This window comes from Salminus brasiliensis, chromosome 13 (genome assembly GCF_030463535.1).
Source record: "Salminus brasiliensis chromosome 13, fSalBra1.hap2, whole genome shotgun sequence".
NCBI lineage: Eukaryota > Metazoa > Chordata > Actinopteri > Characiformes > Bryconidae > Salminus > Salminus brasiliensis.
Window position 1 is genome coordinate 23,470,089 of NC_132890.1, and position 21,823 is coordinate 23,491,911.

The 21,823-nt window shown below is 40.0% G+C and overlaps 1 protein-coding gene across 1 annotated transcript; it reads right to left on the reverse strand.

Moving 5' to 3' along the window:
• Positions 1 to 452: 452 nt before the first annotated feature.
• Positions 453 to 20,806, reverse strand: ap2m1b (adaptor related protein complex 2 subunit mu 1b). Its single transcript, XM_072694579.1, has 13 exons — positions 20,494 to 20,806; positions 16,562 to 16,679; positions 12,206 to 12,471; positions 11,641 to 11,723; positions 9,606 to 9,611; positions 9,365 to 9,500; positions 6,775 to 6,919; positions 5,627 to 5,641; positions 4,437 to 4,559; positions 3,891 to 4,026; positions 3,049 to 3,146; positions 2,821 to 2,932; positions 453 to 2,496 (listed from the first exon to the last, which is right to left on the reverse strand). The coding sequence occupies exons 2-13, from the start codon at positions 16,633 to 16,635 to the stop codon at positions 2,362 to 2,364; spliced, it is 1,329 nt and encodes a 442-aa protein (XP_072550680.1). The 5' UTR covers positions 16,636 to 16,679; positions 20,494 to 20,806; the 3' UTR covers positions 453 to 2,361.
• Between the last annotated feature and the right edge of the window lie 1,017 nt (positions 20,807 to 21,823).

Genomic DNA, 21,823 nt, shown 5'->3' on the forward strand with positions numbered 1-21,823 from the left:
CTAGAATATTTTTTTTTAAGTTCAGAAAAGAAATGCATCATATTTAGGTTTTCTGTGGAGGATTGTAATTATTTGAAGGGGTGTCAAAACCTTTGCAGATGCCTGGATGTTTTACCTATGCAAGGTTATATCCAATATTTCAAACACTCTCAACGATCATTATTACTAGTGAATATTAAATTATTATTAAAGTATTTACCATATTTAACAAAACCTGCCTCTACTGATTTTTTATTTATTTATTTTTTTTACACACACTCTCTCTCTCTCCCTCTCACACACACACACCTACATTCTGGATGTTCTACAGCTTCGCCAGTCACTTAGGAATCAACCTACAGCTCTGTCCCTCATTGCTGACCAACATTTCTTCTTCGAGGTCACTCTGGCTGAGCAAAAGAGAAATCAGATCAGTGAGATCTGGCTACTTTTGACACACATCTCAACAAAAGTAGTAGTAATTTTCATTTTATTAGGATTAACAGGACAATCACAAGGTTACCAACTGAAGAGCATACACTGAAGCTGAGGGATCGAGCCCACAGGAACCTCATCATCTCAAACAGGGACTACGAGAGCATCTGAAGAGAAACTGAAAGTCTGTAGTGTTACGTGGACCATTCCAGCATTCCTAGCACACAAGCGCGAACCTGTTTAGGAGCAGAGGGCGACCTTGCTTACGTCCTTCAATGCTGAGCGAGGCGAAGCGATGAGCCTCGAGGGCAGTGTAGTGAAAACTTTAGCTCCTTTAGCTTCTGTATTTGAATAGCAATGCGTTTCCTTAATTGGGATGTAATGGAGAAGACTTGGAAGCAGGTCAGAGAAGCTAAGTTAGTGCACCTGCCTTCTGAAATCTCATTGGGCAGGGGAGAAAGATTCCAAGATTGAAGAGAAGATTCCCTTGAAATGGAGTTGGTTGGGTTTCAAAGGAATTCCAATTGCCCATCTGCTCAGTTTCCTTTTTTTTTTTTTTTCCTGAATGCATTCACAGTTGCTTCACAACCAATGCTTGTGCCATAAATCTCAAAGTAAACCAGCCTGAGGAGAAACAGGTTAATGTAAGGATGTCAGTGCACTGGAGAATCAGTTTAAACATCTGGTAAACAACCTGATAAAAAAACATGCGCACACCGAGGGAGAAGAATGGCAACACATTCACTGGTTGGGAGGAAAAAGAAAAACAACGAAAAAAAGTCCCTGAGAGATGTTGGGGGACCCCTCTGCTACAGAGGCTCACTCACATACACAACCAGTTCAAATAAGCTTCGGCTACCAACACAAACCCAAAGCAGGAGCTTGTGTGGTCTGCCTCGGCCTGGCAGTTCATTCTTACCTCTTCTTATGGTGTATATTATACGTATACACATACACACGTACACATACAGCTGGAATTATTCTAGTGTTAGTAGATTTTGTTGCTTTAAGTTCATATTTCTCTCATTTCTGAGAATTTTTGGTCACATGAATAAACTCGGACGAAATTGAACAGAACATCAGAGACCAACGGCGGATGACTGTTTCCTCATTAGGCATAAAGTACAGCGACGAAAGAAAAAAAAAACTAAACAAAACAAAAAAACAACGAAAGAAAGGGTTTAAGGGGTACGAGTGGCCAAGAGCTTTGTCATTGTAATGCATACACACACACACACACACACACACACACACAAACACTGCTTACCAAAACATGGACTACACCCAACTATTAAACGTAGGGGTGGTAGAGTTAGAAGGGAAAAAAGAAGCCTCGTGTATAAAATGAAAGGGAAAAAAAAAATGGGGCGTGTACAACGGGTGTCAATTAGCTGTCTACACTACGGCATAAAGTACACACACACACACACACACACACATACATACATACACACACACACTAGAGCAGAAATGACAGACCTGTTGAGTGGAAAAAGAAGCCATACGAACACTGATGAAGCTAGGTTTACAGCTAATCACTTAATTCGGATGAATGTGGGGGGCCCCCCCCCTATTTTCCAGCAATCAGTGGGGGGTCGGGAATGTACGTGATGGAATAAGAGGATGAGGATTCAGTGGGCTAATGGAAATGGGGCCTCGTGTTATAGCAGGTACTAATTAGGTATAAAGGAAGGCCGATATTTTTTGCTCACGAATGTTTAAACTTCTCCTTTAACCAATTCTTTTTCTCCACAGGACAACTTCGCATCAGGTTTGTCGCTTTTTTCAGATTGTGTCTCTCATTGTATGTATATGGTGTGTATGTGTGTGAATAGAGGCCCATTGGAAAAGGAGAAGAGAAGGAGAGGAGGACAGCAATTCTGGACCCTTCAATCACTTGGCCGTCTCTCCCAGGTCCTCCTCTCCCTCTCCTCGGTGAGTCAGCCGTTAGCAGCGGGTTTCGTAGATGCCACTGCGGCCGATGTAGCGAACCCATTTGATCACATCGTGGTCGCTGTAGTTCAGTTTTGGTTCGAACACTTTCAGGTAGCGTACTTTGAGGCCGGACGGGGCAAAGGGAACCTAAAGGAGAGTAAAAAAAACAAAAACAACAACAACACAAACATAAGTAATGGTGAACTATTGTGGGAGATTTTTGCATTGGGGTGCTTCCTGTGAGCAAATTGCTCCACCCTAACCTAAGATTAGACATTTGAAAGCTGTGTTAAAGGCGCTGTATACGATACAATCCAATACACTTTTACACTCAGCAAATGTTTAATCGCAGTTCGCTAGCTGTTTGATCTGTTTACACGCTGGAAAAAGTCTGGTGTTTATACTCATATTTATAAATGAGAATTGTGTGTGTTGTTCACTGTAATTTTGCAATTTGTGGACTGAACTAACCTCAAAGTTCATGGAAATGGGTGGACGTGCCCACTTCTTCTTGTCATTGGTGGGCAGCAGCTCAATCTCAGCACTGATCTGGGACTCCTTCATTCCTGCCATTCGCTTGATCCTACAGACGGAGGGAGATAATGGACCAGTTTGATTAAAGCAAACTAAAAAGACAAAGAACGAGACCCAGCAGAAGAGCTGAGACTAGGCAGTGAGGAGTATAGAGACGTAACTCACTTCCACACAATGGCGTTCTCACTGGCCTTATACTTCGCCTTTCCCTTCATGCAGATCACCTGCACACCACTGGTGTTGAGAGGAGTGGGGATGCGCACCTGAAGAGACACAACGTTACATCAGTTTGACTTCAGTTTGACTTCATGTGAGACTTTAAAATAGATTCTTTTGATAAATCCCCTGTGGATGCTTTGTGTATGTCCAGCTAATCCTTTACCTGCATTCAATATATTCAGCTACACTCATTGCTGACAGATTTTTCAGTCCCTGGAGGGAAGTACTGCCAATGCAACAGAACATGTCTGGCTCAATGCCTAATGCCTAATAGAGGGGTATAAAGCCCCCCCAGCATTTAGCTGTGAAGCAGTGGAAAGTTGTTCTCTGGAATGATGGTGCTCCACCCAATACTTGGAGATGACATCCTGACCTCACTTATGCTTTTGTCGCTGAATGCAATCCTCACAGCAATTGATCACAATCTAGTAGAAAGCCTTCCCTAATACTTGTGCCCATATAGTCTATGTATTAACCCCTTATGCTGTAGGAATTTTGAAAAACCCTAAGGATTACTATTCACTAAGTAAATGCGATGCAAACTCTTGAGTTGTTTGGAACCCCCTGTGTTTCAGAGGAGTTCAAGAGGTTAAATTTAACTTTATTTAAAAAAATAAATATAGTATAAAAGTTGCCATAATCTTTACATGTAATCATACATCAAATATGATGGAGCCAACAGGAACTAAAATGGCGGTAATATTCTGGTAACAACAGTGCAAAACCAATCCTGCCTGAACAGTACTTTAAATTCTCAGATTCCATTAAAACTGCACACCCAGTCTCACCTCAATCTTCTGTGCCAGCAGTGAGGGTTTGAAATTGGACTTGATGACCACCTTCACCTCCAGCTTGGTGCGGCCAACCTCTCTGACCAGCGGGATTACGCGGAACGGCAGAATAATGTCCTTAGTGGTGCGATACCTACAGCAAGGACATGCGCAGGACAAAACTGCTTAAAGCATAGACACAGACATTGTCACTGTCACACAAAAACGTATATCTCCATTTATTTTTACTTTTTGATCATATAAAACCAGAGGTTGACCTCTGAAGTTGAAAGTTAAGTTTTTTTCCTAACCATTTTAGAGAGTTTTTGCATGAGAGCGACAATATACAAATATATCCACACATGCATACGCCTGTAAAAAGACATCAGTGCAGTATTTAGCAGCACTGTTTCGGTATGAAAGAACTGATCACCAATTACAATAACAAAGTGTGCATCACTGTTTAGGCAAAACACAATTCTATGACTATTCAAAATCAAGCTAAATGGACAAAAAAAAAAAAAATTACACCCCGAATTCAAACATGTATTTGTAAACACATACCTCATGAGCTCATATTCCCCATCTGGTGGGATGAAGCTAATACTGCGCTCCGAGTCAAACTTGCTGAGTCGTACACACTGGTGGAAGGTGCAGTCGTCAATGGCTATAGACTGCTTCCCGCTACTGCAGGACAAAGAAGAGTAGACACATATACAAATGCTGAATTGTAAATTGTAAAGCATTGCATCACACAACAAAGGACTGCTCAAGCACTACATCTGTGTGTTACATCGGGTTTGTATCACTTTGACCACAACAAAACATTAAGTTCTTTTAAATAATATATTTGAGGAGTCCTCAATCAGTCAGGAAAAGTAATTCACTTGTTTTTAAGTCCAAAGCCATAACTACAAATCATGCATTTAGTGCTCCCCCTTAAGGTCAGCGGCACATATGCATTTGCTGACAAGATGAGAGATACAGAAGCAGCATCTGAAGGTACTGAAGCTGCTGTTTTAATGTAAAATGATACATAATGTTGCTTTAACATTATGTATTAAGCAGCTTTAACATTTTACACTAGTTAACACTGACAATACTATTAAAGTTGTTTTAAAAAGTAATTCGTTTTAATATAACTGTAAAATGTTCTATTTAAATCAGCTAAAGATCTATTATTTAAAAAGTTAGAAAGGTTATTTCAGTCCCAAAGTTATATAGTATATGCGTAAAATACAGAATGTATTAATAACCCCTACACCCCTGCATCCATGCTTTACTGGTGAGATGTGCTGCAAAGATCACTAAACCTAAGTAGCAAGTAGCTAATTTTATTGGCCAGTTCTGTTGTGGTCAGAGCTTGGGAAAGTGAAACAAAACACAAAAATCGAAAGACAGTGGTCATCTACCACATTAAAACATCTGTAGGTGTGGAGGGGGGGGGGGGGGGGGGTGCTAGGAAGGCTAGTTTTACAGGTGATTAAGACAGATGAATTCATGAGTTAAAAAAATAAATCTCCAAGGCCATAAATAAACAAAGATGGAGCTCACTCGCCTGACTAACACTTCTAAGTACTTATAAAGGCAACACAAGTGCCATGCCATGCAAGTCAAGTCTGTTACAGAGTCTATCTCTACTGAGACTTTCTGATGGCATGACACACACACACACATGACAGTTTACACACACTTAAGACAGGACAATATGCAGATGGAAGATCAGGTGAGGTCAGGAGTGAGAGGTACGCTACCTGCCCCCCAACTCACTGAAGTCCAGCAAAAAGAGAAAGAGAGAGAAGAAACGGCACAAATAAAAAAATAAATAAATAAACACGAACAAAAAACAAAACAAAACAGAGGATGAACCAAAGGACATAACCACTGCCACTTCCAGAAGAGACAAATAAGAAACCTAGCACTTAAGACACATACCACACTCACGCTCAAGCAGGAAAGGGAAGAAGAAAAAAATAAAAATAAAATAAAAAATAAAAAATGATGCGGGACAAGACGGGGATCCTTCAGAACACACCTCAAACTGTGCTCGCATGAGATGAATTTAGAACAATACTGGGGCCAGATTTCCAAAAGCTTTTCTAAGAAAAACACTTGATGTTCACAGGTTTATGTTCTTAAATGCAATTTTCAAAAAAAAGAAATAAATAAAATAAATAAATAACAAAATGTTACCCAGTTAAATTTGTGCAAAATGGAATGGAAAACTGAAGCAAACTAAATAAGTAAACAAGAGCATGATGTCGAAACCCTGTTTCAGGAAAATAACAGTATCGCAATCTCCACTTTTTAATCTTAAGAACTCTTACAGTCTAAGATGAGTCTGAGGTAATAAGGTTAAGAAAGTATAAAATACTGTATTTTTTTACATCATCATAAATGTTAACTTCTTAAGTATGAAAAACACATCTAGGAAGAATATCTTACACTTTTGTGATTCTGGTTCCTGATTTGGGAGTGCTACACAAACATAATCTTTAAGTGATGCACTCAAACCTTCCGACCACCAGTGGGCGCTGCATAAAACTATTAAACAGCCACCATGTGAACAAATTATGGGTTGGATTCACAAAAGTGTCAAAATCACATTTTATGAACTCCATAAAATTCCTCTTATAATTCTGCGGATGTTTTTCTAGGGAAGGTTGTTGTGAATCCGGCCCCTGATCTTTAAAGGAGAATAAAGCCTTTAGAATACAGATTTTTCTGGATCTCCCTTTCCCTTTTCTAAAATGAACAATGTCAATTAAAGGTGTATTTAAAGAGGATTTAGCATCACATTACAATCACCCATCTCTCATTTCAGAGTTCAATTAAATTAATTCAGTTCTAACATTCAGTTTATCTGTACATTTAGTGAGCACTAGTGGTTAAAGGACCTCACCTCTTGCCAGCGTCATCAGTGGTGCCCCCTTTACCCTGCTTGTCTATGACAATCTTGTCATTCATGCCGAACTTGCACTCTGGCATTCCACTCAGGTAACTCTTCATGACCACTCGGCCTGAGACATGAGCGCTCAGCACCTGACCTACAGAGCACACACACATATACAGTGGGGAAAAAAGTATTTGGTCAGTCACCAATTGTGCAAGTTCTCCCACTTAAAAAAATGAGAGAGGCCTGTAATTGACATCATAGGTAGACCTCAACTATAAGAGACAAAATGAGAAAAACAATTCTGAAAAGGACATAGTCTGATTTTTAAAGAATTTACTTGCAAATAATGGTGGAAAATAAATATTTGGTCACCTACAAACAAGCAAGATTTCTGGCTGTCACAGACCTGTAACAACTTCTTTAAGAGGCTTCTCTGTCCTCCACTCATTACCTGTATTAATGACACCTGTTTGAACTCGTTAACAGTATAAAAGACACCTGCCCACAACCTCAAACAGTCACACTCCAAACTCCACTATGTTGAAGACCAAAGAGCTGTCGAAGGACACCAGAAACAAAACTGTAGACCTGCACCAGGCTGGGAAGACTGAATCTGCAATAGGCAAGCAGCTTGGTGTGAAGAAATCTACTGTGGGAGCAATAATCAGAAAAAGGGAGACCTACAAGACCACTGCTAATCTCCACGCAAAATGACCACAAGAACGGTGAGCAAAAATCCCAGAACCACACGGGGGGACCTAGTGAATGACCTGCAGAAAGCTGGGACCAACGTTACAAAGGCTAGCGTCAGTAACACACTACGCCGCCAGGGACTCAGATCTGGCAGTGCCAGACGTGTTCCCCTGCTTAAGCCAGTACATATCCGGACGCATCTGAAGTTTGCTAGAGAGCATTTGGATGTTCCGGAAGAGTATTGGGAGAATGTCTTATGGTCAGATGAAACCAAAGTAGAACTGTTTGGTACAAACACAACTCGTGTTTGGAGGAGAGTGAATGCTGAGTTGCATCCAAAGAACACCATATCAACTGTGAAGCATGGGGGTGGCAACATCATGCTTTGGGGCTGGTTCTCTGCAAAGGGACTAGGACGACTGGTCCCTGTACATGAAAGAATGAATGGGGCCATGTATTGTGAAATTTTGAGTGCAAACCTCCTTCCATCAGCAAGGGCATTGAAGATGAAACGTGGCTGGGTCTTTCAGCATGACAATGATCCCAAGCACACTGCCAGGGCAACAAAGGAGTGGCTTCGTAAGAAGCATTTCAAGGTCCTGGAGTGGCCTAGCCAGTCTCCAGATCTCAACCCCATAGAAAACCTTTGGAGGGAGTTGAAAGTCTGTGTTGCCCGCCGACAGCCCCAAAACATCACTGCTCTAGAGGAGATCTGCATGGAGGATTGGGCCAACATACCAGCAACGGTGTGCCAACCTTGTGAAGACTTGCAGAAAACGTTTGACCTCTGTCATTGCCAACAAAGGATATATAACAAAGTATTGAGATGAACTTTTGTTAATGACCAAATACTTATTTTCCACCATTATTTGCAAATAAATTCTTTAAAAATCAGACAGTGTGATTTTCTGAATTTTTTTTCTCATTTTGTCTCTTATAGTTGAGGTCTACCTATGATGTCAATTACAGGCCTCTCATCTTTTTAAGTGGGAGAACATGCACAATTGGTGACTGACTAAATACTTTTTTCCCCCACTGTACACACGTACTACAGTGTTCTTAAATGCAGGTAAACCAAGCTTTCCAAAGTGTTATTAGCCAAGTTTTATAATCCAAAATGTGAATTGAAACTGAAATGTCCAGTATGTAAAAATACTAAGATGTATATTAAGGGGGCGTGGGAAAATCTTTAAAATAAATAAACAAAACCTTAAATATTCTCTCAAGAAACACTATTTTCTTTATATTTCATTCTTGTTGTATTTCTGTTTATAATGTAGCCTTTTATGCTGCGTTTTACAGTGAGATAACATTTAACATTTTTCCATTATTTAGTTAAATTTGTACAAATGGAGGAAAAAACTGAATTAAATTAAGTGCTCAGAAAATGCAGCAAAGGAGTTTGGGAAAATATAGGAACTGTGTCATTAGAAGTCTTTAATGTTGAGCAGCTTCTCTGAGCTTTTTCCCTTTTTTTTTTAAATGGTTCAAGACAGAACACACTACAAAACATGACCGAGGCTTTCGCGGTCTAAAGTCATGGTTATATTTTCTTTACTTTCCTAGTTTTAAATGATTTTCTGTCAGCTGTTTCGCTACACTGAAACAGTCATATGACTTCTGTTTGCATTTACATTATCTATCAAGCAAGGATGCTTCAGTTGTTATTGGTTATATTTCTTTTGTTTACTTTTATAGACAGGTTGGCAATTTTATTTAATACAATGGCACTTCCATTAAGCTAAAATAGGCATAAACTACATACTTACACAACCCATCTTTGAAATGGCACAAACAATTGACATGACAGCAAAACAACCTTAGTGAGCTGCATGTCTTTCCAGATGAACCCAAGAGACAAAAGGTATATAGTTTTAAGCTACGGGCACTGAGATGACATTACCCTGTGGAGACATCAGCAGGTTGACACTCTCCAGAACGTCCAGGAAGAGCTCATTGCGGCGGTACTTGATGCCCTCACGCCTCCAGCCAATCTGCCCAGTGACCTGACTGGTGATTTGGGACTGCTCCTCTTTTGTCTGGAAGCAAGTTAGCAAGTCAAAACACCTGCTTGAGAACATGCATCCATAGTGTGTTTTTCCACATATTTAGTAACAATGTAAAAAGAAAAAAAATTTACGTACATGATGCTGGACAGAAGGGGGGTCAGGTCGGACAAAAGCAACAGAAAAGAAAGAAAAACACAATTAGTGCATCAAATTACCTTTTGTTTCAGTAATAAGTCAGGAAAGACTTCCACTCTATAGCCAAGATATAGGCATTTCAAAGTGGTACAAAAAGTGGTACAAGATTAGGCATTTCAAAGTGGTACAAAACAACTTAGAAGGCAACCTTGCGAAGCTACCTGAATCTTTTTTTTTTATTTTTTTTTTTTTACAAATTACAAGAGAATCAGCTGACTAGCACACAAGACATTTCACTAGACATTAAAATTGTTAGCTCTTATGGAGGACCTTTTATAACCTCCCATTCTAAATCCATATGCATTAATATGGAGTTGCCTGGTCTTTGTAGCTCTAACAGCAGGTTTGGAACTCTGCAGTTATTGAGTCAGCAGATTTTTATGCACTTTGGGGGTCCCCTCCCTCACTGTAACTTTATGTGGTCTGCCCACAGACTGAATAAAATAGTGGACTGGATGGCAGCAGATGAAAAGTGAAGCCAAAACATCTCTTCTGCCCTCTGGTGGCTGGCTGCAGTACAACTTTTGACCCCACCCAATCCCATGTAAGCAAACTGAACAGTAAGGAAATTATATCCCCCCCCAGTGTTTTTCCCCTCACAGTTATAGGAGTCATCTGGTGATACTTAAAAGGGTGTGGCAAAAAGATTGATTGCCAGCTGTAGGCAAGCTGTTAATGCTTACTGATATTGTGAACACACAGGTATTTCAAGACAATAAATGGCATACTGATGGCATGCAGTTGATTGAGTAGTCACTGTGAGATAATCACGGTTTCTCATTTCTCCTGAAAGTCAGGTTCAGTCGCTGTATGAGCTCCCGGTATAGGGAGAAAATTAGAGTTTGTCATTAAGTAATATGTGCAAGGTTTTGGTAGTTATGCGGCCTAAACCTCCTCTTTACTGTAATTTCCCTCTTGGTACACTTCCATGCAAGCACAAAAAAGACGTCAGCTTCTATTTCATCCATCTTTTGGCCTCAGAACTCAGTACATACTGTACATATACAATATATACAGCCTATGGGTCTGCTACTTCGTGGCTGGGTTGCTGTGGTTCCTAAACGCTTCCACTTTTTTAATAATTCCACAGAGTTAATGGTGGAATATCCAACAGAGAAGACATATCAACTTGCTTATTTCAACAGTGGCATCCTATTCCAGTACAACACTGGAATTCAGTGAGCTCTTCAGAACCACCGAATCCTTCACTAATGGTTGTAAAGACAGACTGCATGGCTTGAGCAAGGGGACTGAATGAAACACCTGAATTCAATGATTAGGAGCTGTGTTCCAAAACTATTGTCCATACATATACATTATTTTTACTCATTATAGGTTACTTAATACCTCTGTATATAATTTAAATCTATCATATTTGATTTAAATCTAAATAAAAAATTTTTGCTTTTTATTTTTCGCACTTCGTTACCTTGTTTGACTACGTATGGAACAAACTTAGTTGACTTTGAATTGATATGCTTTGATTGGGCTACTGTAAACATATCTTCATACTTCGGGACACTTTTGTTTGGATCCAAAAACCAAGGGTGCAAACCTACTTTCACTGACCTACATGGAAGTAGAACATTATGTCTGTAAAACGGTGCGATAGTATTTATATGCATCACGTTGGCTCCAAAAAAAAACCAAAAAAAACTTGCACACAACTTCCTGCTTACATAGGTGTAAGCTTAAGGTGTTGTCAGTCACTCAAACAATGTTCAATGTCCAAAGTTTTCACTCTTCTGTTTTGTACTTAAACGACAAGGCTAACAAATCAGGCGAGTATCCATTAAACGGCTATAAACTGTAGTTGTAGCAGCTGTTTTGAAAGCCTGTACTTTGTTACATTAGCCTTGTAGCTCCAGTCCAAAGCTAAAACCTGATTCATCAAACAAATGAACTTGTGTAAATCGGATTCTTGGCTAAACCATTCCTTGAAACACGACCCCATGGGCTATTCACTTGCACCTACCTGGCTCTTGATGCCCTGCTGAGTGATGAAGGTCTTTAGGGCACCAGTCTCTGAGTTCTGGGGGTAGCCAAAGTCCAGGATCTCTACAGTCGCAGCAAAACGACAAAGCAGTTAGCACTCACCTCGCCCTCACACTCCCAACATACTCTTCTAAACACTACTGCCACTAAGCAATCTCAACACTCCTCACATATATGGAAAGCAGCCTACTTAGGACTACTGTGGGATCATTCCTGAGACGTGTGGAGATGCTGCTCTGCCTGTGCAGTATTTTCTTTAGGTTTTGATTTTCTCATCCAGAAGTCATAAAAATCAAAACCTAAAAAAACAACAGCACGGCAGAAACTCCAGCCACTGCTTGAGGGAAATTATCACACTGCTGGGATGCTGGAAAAAAAGCAGGAATAAGCTGGGAAAAGGAATTGGGAGAGAGAGACCGAGACAAAGACAGAGAGCACCTACAACCATCTACAGTCAACACCAAACAACAGGGTATTAAATCTCCTGAGTTAAGGGTAACTATGCCTAAACAAATGCTAATTAAACAAAGTAAACATCACTTTACCGTCCAGCAGCTCATAGATCAACACAAAGTTGTTCTTGATGTTCTCCTCGCTGATCTTGCCAAAGTAAGCAGTCATAACATCACACATCTTGTAGAGGAACTCGAACACCATGGCTGCGTTGACATTCTGCTTGGTGACTGCAGCCAGCCAGATGTTGGAGCGTTTGACGTGGAAGAAGCTGGTGCGGGCGATGTTGGTGACGGGCGAGCGAACCTGCTGACGCGCGTGGATCACGTTCACGCGGAACGCATCCACTGCGTTTCTCCTATGAAAAAAAACAAACAAACAAACAAACAAACAGAACAAAATGAGTCCAAATGACTATAAAGAAAATATAAGATGTGAATGAACATGTAGGAAAGCAATCTGAGCTAAAAAGACAAAGTACGGCATTCCAGTTCACAGTCCACAGTTTTGCTCCAACATGGCTTCCTCAAGATCTAAACATCATTATTAAGAGCACTGGATATCTGTGTGGCATGAACATGGGACTAAGCAAAATGTGGAGAGGGGAGGGAATAGGTTGGAGTAACACTGGAGTAGTGTGACTAATGACAGACTAGATGACACTAGAAGGGAACACAGCAGGTGGGTACAGAGAACATCAGAAAGAAGCTGGAAGTGCTAAGGAGGTGGGAGACATGCAAGAATAGATTTATTCAGTTAAATGGTTACTTTTCTGTATTTAAATATCAGTTATTCTGGAATTTTCCAATCCTGCTTTTTTGCCTCTTGACTGCACTATGCCCTGGTCCATCAGAGCTGGAATTGGCTGGCTTAAAAACAGCCAATACCTGATTTAATAAACCATGTTTAGATCAGATCATCTTCAACTTTTACTGGAGGTAACCCTATTCAACTGTATTACCTTTGGTTGTGTTTTTATAATCTTCTTGCGTTTTAATCTGACATCCAGCATGCTGTAAACTTGTTTTAAAAAGGTGCTATAGATACAAACAAATGCGTAGGAGCGTCAAACTATTATTATTATTATTATTAGTAGTAGTAAAATAAATAGAAGTAATAGTAGTAGCACAAGTATTTGTGGTAAAGCAGTAATAACAGAAGTAATAGCAGAAGTATTAGTAACAGTAATAAAAGTAGTAAACGTAGTAACAATAATATAAGTAAGTAATAGTAGCACTAGTATTCCTGCCATAACCTGTACTGAAAGAGGAACACATGAACATGCTGAAACTGGAGGGGCTCCAAAGGGCATATTTGAAGCTGAACAGACAGTAAACCCTTATCAGGTTATCAGGTTAACCAAAGTGACTCACACCCACTGTGTCCACAGCCTGCTGAACCTTCAACACTTAACTCTACAGACTGCAAAGCTTATTTATATATGAGCCCGGTGATGAGTGACAGCAAGAAGATACAAGTACACAATTATAAGGTCTTTTCATAGCAGAACTTATACTGAAGGCCTATTTTACAGCAAGCCCCTTTCGAACAGCGACACTTCCTAGAACAGCAGGGTTTCTCGTTTAGTACAAACCACCAGCGCAAGTATAAATATCACTGTAGGTCAAGCTGACCAGCATCTTCCTCAGTAATCTAGTTTCATTGATGCAACCGCAATGACGCTCATTAAATACTCACACTGTGTGACGACCATCTACATTTACGTTTACAGCATTAAGCTCATGAGCTTGTTCAGAGAGACCTACATGTAAATCATATTACACAGGGAGGAGAACGTAGAGTTAGGAGTCCTATCGTGGTGTAGTGTGTTATGCTTGCTCAAAGAATTTAACCCTAGTTATCCGGTGGAAGAGTGGTATTGCTATTGCTAGTTACATTAACTGTGTGATGACCGTAGCTGTGTGTTTCTTCCTGTGAGCACAAAAGTCTACACTTCTTTACATTCTTAGAAATTAAGCTGCTTCTAATGATTCTTGGGGCGATGCCATAGAAGCAGCATCTCTGGTTCCACAAGAGATGCGTGAGTGTGAAGAACCTCCACATCAAGTGAAGGTACTTTAGATCTTCTAAGGCGTTGCTCAAAGAATCATTTTAAGCGCCTTCATTTTGAAGAGTGTAGATGCTCCTCTTAAGTGAAGAGTTTTGCATTCGTATCTGCTGATGTTAAAGATTTCAGAAAGGGTGGGAAAAACTGGTGTCTTGTTATCTTGGCAACCCTAAACTCGACCCATCTGTCTATTCAGCATTTTATCTTCCTTCACCGTTCGAGCTCCTCCCTTCTTCTAGCCCTGCTCAGCTCAGTGTATGCCAGTGACTCACTCATTTGCTTGCTTGCTCGCACGCACACTCTCGCGCTCCCAGCCTCTGCGACAGGCAGCAGCGATGGCAGCGAATTACAGACCCATGGTAACCATAGCAACACTGCTTCGAACAGACTATGTCTGGGTTTTTAGGAGCATTTCATTTTTTTGCCTTTTTAAAAGGGGGGTGTCTGACAGCACCATACATACTACATAATGTACAATTGCTATAGGTGATGTTCTTCTGCTCATAATGCATTATGACCTCCTGGCAAAATGGAAAAATAAGGGGGGGGGCTGGTGGTAGTGGTGTGGGTGTTGTTGTTTGTTGGAGAGCGGATGCAGCAGTTGGTGAGCTGTTGTGCTGTTAGATCATCTATCGGAGAAACACAATCATCAGTGGCCATAAACATCTGCTGTAGTCTTACAGAGAGGCCAAAATTGTACTGGATGTGGAAAACAAAACCACAGTAAAAGAAGAGGAAGACAAAGAGAGAGAACTTTGGAAGCGATGAAAAGAAAAGTAAAAACAGGTCAGAAGCACTAAGTAGGGTTGTAGATTCAACCAGGCAACACTTTGATTCAGATGTGAACTAAAATGCAAGAGGAAAATAGATATTAAATAAGAATAAATTAAATGAAATAATGAAGAAATAATTATATTGAAAAAAAATTATTTTGAGGTATTTTAGAAGACAAGCTTATATTTGGAAAAAATATAAGCAAATATTAGTGAGTGTTATTAGGGTAGGGATGTCTAGGTTTGATCCAGTAAACAATCTAGGCATATTTTACTAGCCATTAGTAGCCATTAGTAACTACTAGCCATTCGGCTAAAGGTATATGGGTAAAATAAGCTTTTACAAGAGTTAACAAAGTGGTTGAAATATCTGTAGTGTGAAACTACTCTCAAACTGGAAGCAAAATAAAAATGTATAATATCTGCTTTGGGCTCTTTGAGCAAGCCACATTTTCCATATTAGTAAAGTTTACACTGAGTCCATTTCCTGTTGCTTTCTGGGAACGACATGCTACTAAAACCATGTAGGAAACTCAGATGCATTAACTGTTAAAATATGCAAGTACAATGGAAACAATCTGCATCAGCATGGGCTGTGCAGCAAAGCAAAATCATAAAATAGCTAAAAAAAACAAAAAACAATATATACACAGATCTGCCACACTAACACTAAAACCACCTGCCTACTATTATGTAGGTTCCTCTTGTGCCACCAACATAGCTCCTACATGTGGAGGCATGGACTTCACAAGACCTATGAAGGTGTCCTGTGGTATCTGGGCCTAAAGATGTTAGCATGAGATTTTTTTAAGGTGGGGCCTTCATCAAACGCATCAATGAGTCTTGAGCGGCATGACCATGTTGCCGGTTCTCCAATTGTCCTATCTTGGACCACATTTGGTAGGTACGGACTGATACCTGTTGTTTTGGAGCTGCTCTGACCCAGTAGTTTTAGCCATCACTTGGCCCCTGGCAAAGTGTCTCAGATTCTTACTCTTGCCAGTTTTTCCCCTGCTTCCAACACATCACATTCAAGAACAAACTGTTCACTTGCTGCCTAATCTATCCCACTGGAACCAGATCATCAAATTTATTCACTTCACCTTTTAAGTTATAATGATATGTTAGACCGGTGTATGTCCGGAATGCTAAAAACCATGTTATTTTGCTGTAGTATTATTTAGCAGAACAGAAGACTATTAATAAAAAATACAAAGATCGAATCATATCGGCCAATACATATAAGGAAATAAAGTGATTTTACAAAATTGATGTATTTGAATCATCACTTTAATCCTATTTCATTTTCACACCCTTAACACACTGCTTTAAAGACACTCACACACTCACACATCCTTCACCACAAACACACATGAGCCAGTTTCAAAACAATGGGGAGAATGAACATAGGTAGGAAATGGATGTGGTGTTTAAATGCAACTGAGTAAAAACCATAACAGTGGAACAATATAGCAGATCCAACGGTCACTGAAACTTCCTTCCCTTTCGCCACACCCAAACCATAAACCCTGCTCTCTGTCCATCTGACCCATCATCTCCTTCACTCTGGACATAAACCAGAACCGGACAGGCCGAGTGGCTCTCACCCTATGTCATCGCGGTATACTCTGGAGATCAGCACCTCGCCCTTGTGGTTGTAGATGAAAAGTCCTCCAATCATGGTGGTGGTTTGTTCTCAGTGTTCACTTTGCCATGGTGGGGAAACTGGAATCAAGAGAGAGGGGGGGGGAATTATACATACATACATACAGAGAGATTATACATACATTAATCTGATGGTATTAGCATGAAAACCCCCAGGAAAAAACACACGTGCTACTGTAACTTTTTTGGAGAACAATTAATAATCGAAATTAACCAATAGAAAAATAGTCGTTAGTAGCAGCCTTAGAAAACAATATACTGTTTATCACTACATTGTAAAAGCGTATTACTACCACAACTAGCTTTCTCCTGTAGGGGTTCACAATCGGAAAAGGCCAAGTTCAGAGTTTGATTCTGGCAGGCCTGCGTTGCTTTTTACCTTCGAGAAATTGTGATCAACTGTGTTATTGTAGCACTTTAAAGTCTACAGTTTTTAAATGGTCTTTAAAGACTGTAGGTTTTATTACAAAGACCGTAATTAGTCCTGTTTAATTGAATGTAGTGACACAAATTAGTAGAAATCATTGTACTTAAAGATTAGGCAGACCTAGCAGTATTTAAAATCTAGCCCCATCTGTGCATTTTGTCTGTGTGTCAATATATCACAATAAACATCATGTCTCAAAAATAATTTTAAAATATTGTAATTTCTTATTTTTCCCCATATCACTTAACACTACATTGTTTTATCTCTTTATGGGATAGTTAAACAGGCAATTGCTTATTCTGTCTGAATATTTTAAATGGCAGTTTTTACCATATGAATCAGCCTTAACTGATTTTTTATTAGAAATATTCTTTATCAGAGTCACATAAGTCACATTTCAACAAAAATTACAACTTCCAACTACAGCTACACACTGAACATTCGAATGACCCCACAAATGAGAACATACGTTTAATAAAGGGTCGGGAAAGGGAACGCTCTTCCCACGAGCCCCTCTCTAATCCTCTCCCTTCAGATAGGTCTAAAAATATACCTGGTAAGGTTAATGCTCTTGAGGAGAGAGAAACCAACCAAGAGGCAATAAGAGCAAGTCATATGACTGGCTAATTCTATATCACTAAATAAATAAAGTGGATAAAAAAGGCAAATTACTGTAAAGCTTGGACAGCCCTTGCTAAAGTGGATTTCTTGTGACAATCAGGTAAGGTGTGTACATCACTGCCTATAGGTTTGGCTTAAACTCCTAAACTAAAAATCTGCACTCCTATTTCTATCTCCATGTGTCTGTTTGTAATATATCAGGACCATGTTACAAGACAAATCATAGGTGTGCTGTGAGTTTGTGGTTTTCTGCTCCGATACAGATACATGAACTTTGCGCATCAGCTGACACCCGATACCGATCATGGATTTAATAAATCATACATCTCAACATGTGGGAGAGAATTCAGGTCTGTCTTAATCATTCCTTCACTAATTTAGCTAAATAAACTAACAAATAAGCACAGATATGAATGAAGCCAATTTCTATTCACTTGTCAATCAAATTAATAACTGTGCCGGACCGTCGGGGCTCAGGACTTCAATTCTGAAATTCGAAGTCTGTGACACTAAAAAGAAGCTAGCAGCTCCTCCCTTCCAGGTTCTCCTTATATGGCAGACGAGCTGGATTACTCGCTGAGAGATGATGACCGGTCAAGGGCACCATGGTTAGATAAGGGTGTCTTGCTGTTTGCTAGGATATGTGTATCACATCTGTAGGTCACTCTGACCCTGAGTTATGAAGCCTAGAATACCGGTGGTTCGAGAATGGATCGGTCCTTTGGATCAGACTAACAATCCGATACCCAATCAAGCTAATTTCGGGACCAAAATCCAGTGAAGATTGGTACACCCCTACTGTGAAGAATGACAGAGTTAAAACTACTAAAACATGCACTCCTATTGTCCCTGACCACCACATCCAGGAGTCATCTAGGTCGTGTCTCTGTTTGTAACAAATTAGCTACCAACACATTCAATTATACAACATTCGACTGGTGAACGTACAGGTCAATGTCAAAGCTTATATAACTCTAAAGCTATGCATTATTCTTCTTAATCACAAGTATCTAGGAGGGTAAACATGATTATTTATAGCCAGACTTAGGTGCCAGGGTTTTTACAGGATAATAACAATATACACATCTTTAAGATACACTATTTCATCTCTGTATATATATTTGTATATTTGTATTCTGTATTTTTTTTTTGCTTATATTTCTATATTTTCATATTTTTATATTTTATTCTTTAACTTAAATGTAACTTATTCTATTTTTATTTTCTTCATTTTTATTTTCTTTTTCCTTTGCACTTTACTTTATTAAGTTAAGGTTTAGTTAAGTTTAAATGCAGATTTTTATTGTATAGCTTGATGTGGGCAGACTGTCAAAAAAGCATTTCACTGCAAGTTATACTGTGTATGACTATGTATGTGACAAATAAAATTTGATTTGATTTTGATTTGAAGATTAAATGTAGAAATTTATAGTGGATATTAGACGTAATTACAATGCAGACATTACCTTGCAGCACTAGTTAAGTGCCGAAAGCCGACTGCTGGATGCAGAACAGACTACTAGTTGAACTGTGCATAAATGTGGGACCAAAAAACTTGGGTTGGATTTGGTCTGAACATTAATGATCCTTGTACCAGAGGCACATTTCAGTGATTTTTAAGGGCGCCGACATCAAATATACGTACAGTAAATATGACAATACCAATACATATGAAAATACATTTTTAAAATGTACTTAATGTAATGTGTGTGAAACCACTTGATGCCTTCCTTATTCCTACTGGACTCTGTTATAAAAAAGAGCAGGTTTTCATGACGTTACTGCAGTAAAATAAGGAGCCTAGGTTAATATATGTGTTTTTTTTCCAGGAAGAGAAAATCACCAGCACATCATCACTGAACAGGAGAAGGAAAAACTCAACTTTCAATTGAAGATAAATATAAAATATTTATGTGAAAGTAATTGTGGAGCATTTTTAAAGGTCCGTTCGTCGTAAAATTATGACACCATGCAAACAACTACTACCACTAGATTTACATTACGTCAAAGAGTGAAAGCTAAAACATGTGAACTAGCCTTTTTTTTTTTTGTGCATGAAACCAACAGTTTTATTTGCATAATCTATAATATTTCATTGATCTGCAGCATCCAACATGTCGACCAGCGCCACTGCGACGGTCCGGCGGTGTTTGCTTATGGCAGTTTCCCAGCCCGTACACACACACACACACACACACACACACACTCTCTGTGGCGTTTACACAGCTCTAAAACATCCGAAATAACCTCATAAATCGTCTGGAAATGAGCTGAATTGGGCGCGGTAGAAAGCACTAAATTATTCACTTCATGCTTGTGAAACTCGCTCAAACGCTCTCCAGCCAAAGCTACGCTAAAACGACCACTTGAAGAAATGATGTCACCGTTTTTAACCGTGATTAAAATGATCACCCCGCTCAAAATGAACGAATTACTGCATAAACCCGTGTTTCTGAAGCGAACTCAGCGCTTTAAATCTGATTAATTTGGCAACCCTGACCGCTGACTATTCTACCGGAGCTAAAGTAAGCTAAGCTAAGCTAGCGAAGCAGTCCGTGTCAAAATGACGCGATTTTGGCATCGCGGTCTTAAATATGGCATTAAAGAAGCTTGTTTTAAAAATATTAAACCCTAAATGCACACATATGCGCAAAATGTATGTATTTATGTCAACACTTCAAATATTTCCCCGAATATTTGGCTAGCTACGTTAGCTCACTCGGCTAAGCTAGATAGCAAGCTAACTTTCTCATTTCAACACTCGCAATTCGCAATTTCACCGCTTTAAATCTTCAGCTAGCAGCTGTATCAGACTCTCACACTTACCAACAGATGTCTAGGTGTGCCCGAAAAGGCACACGGGGTGTAATTTACTCGCTGTTATTGAGGCAGGGCTCCTCTGGTCTACACTGCAGTCCCTCAGCAGCTCATCCTCATCAAGATGTCCGACCGCTCCCTGGCAGGGGTTGCCAGATTAAAACCGCCCAATCTGGCAACCTTGCCGCTCCCCAAACCCCTCTGTTGCCTGTATTAGCTCAGGCTGTACTAACAGCGCTGCTGCAGAACACAGACACGGTACAATAATCGATTCGAGGTGCTAATCGAAGTGCACCGCGATTCTCTCCTCGATGATTTTACAGGGTTATGCATATGAGAACATTTCTGACAGAAAAAAGGCAACAGCTGCAAACGTGATTCGTGGAAAAAAATAAGCAATCAGGGGACAGGGGTGTTCACTCCCAGTCCTGCAGGCTGTAGGACAGCACAGCTCTGCCATTTGAGGGGTCCACTAATGTTCTCTTATGTTGCCTTCAAGTCCTCCCTCCTTTTCAAATGACTTTCTCTGCATCACTAGCATATTTTCAGATGCATAGTTCCTCAAAAATGAAGGAACAACCTTCTGAACGTTTAATGGAAGTCCACATGATCATGTGTAATTCATCTCCAAAACATCAGGCAGGTCTTGCATGGTGGTCAAGGAAGGACATGACAGGGTGATGAGCGGCCAGTGCTTCCCTAATGTGATCCAGATACCACAGGACACCTTCAGAGGTCTTGTGGAATCCATGCCTCGATGGGCCAGAGCTGTTTTGGTGGTACAAGGAGGACCTACGCAATGTTGGACAGGTGGTTTTAATGTTATGGAAGACTGAGTAAATGTCACCATGTCAAACTTTTTAGGAGCAAGTCGAGGTGGTGATGGAGATGCGAGTTGTGAAGGTATGCGAGATGTGAAGAACCCTCCAATGGTAAAGAATCTTTACATTAGCTGGAAGTGCCAGTTAACCCACCCGTCCGTAACGCCCCCAAGAACTAGTAATGCTCCTGGGACCAAGAGGATAAGGACCTAACACATCTTCTCCAACACATGCAATGTCAGCCACTGCCTCTTTTCGAACAGCCGACACGCTCAGAGGAAAGTGCCATCTACCCATCTGGAGAGAGCACGGCCACCTGTGCTCTCTCAGACTCCGGCCACTGATGGCAAAGCAGCATGGTGTGGGATTCAACTCTGGCTTCTTTAAGCCATTTAAAGGTTCTTCACACACACACATCTCTTTTACCAACATGATTCCTTACTGGAGCCAAAAACTGTTCCTTTACAGCATCGCTCTTAGAACCCTTTGAAGCACATTAATTGTATGTAGTTAAAAGT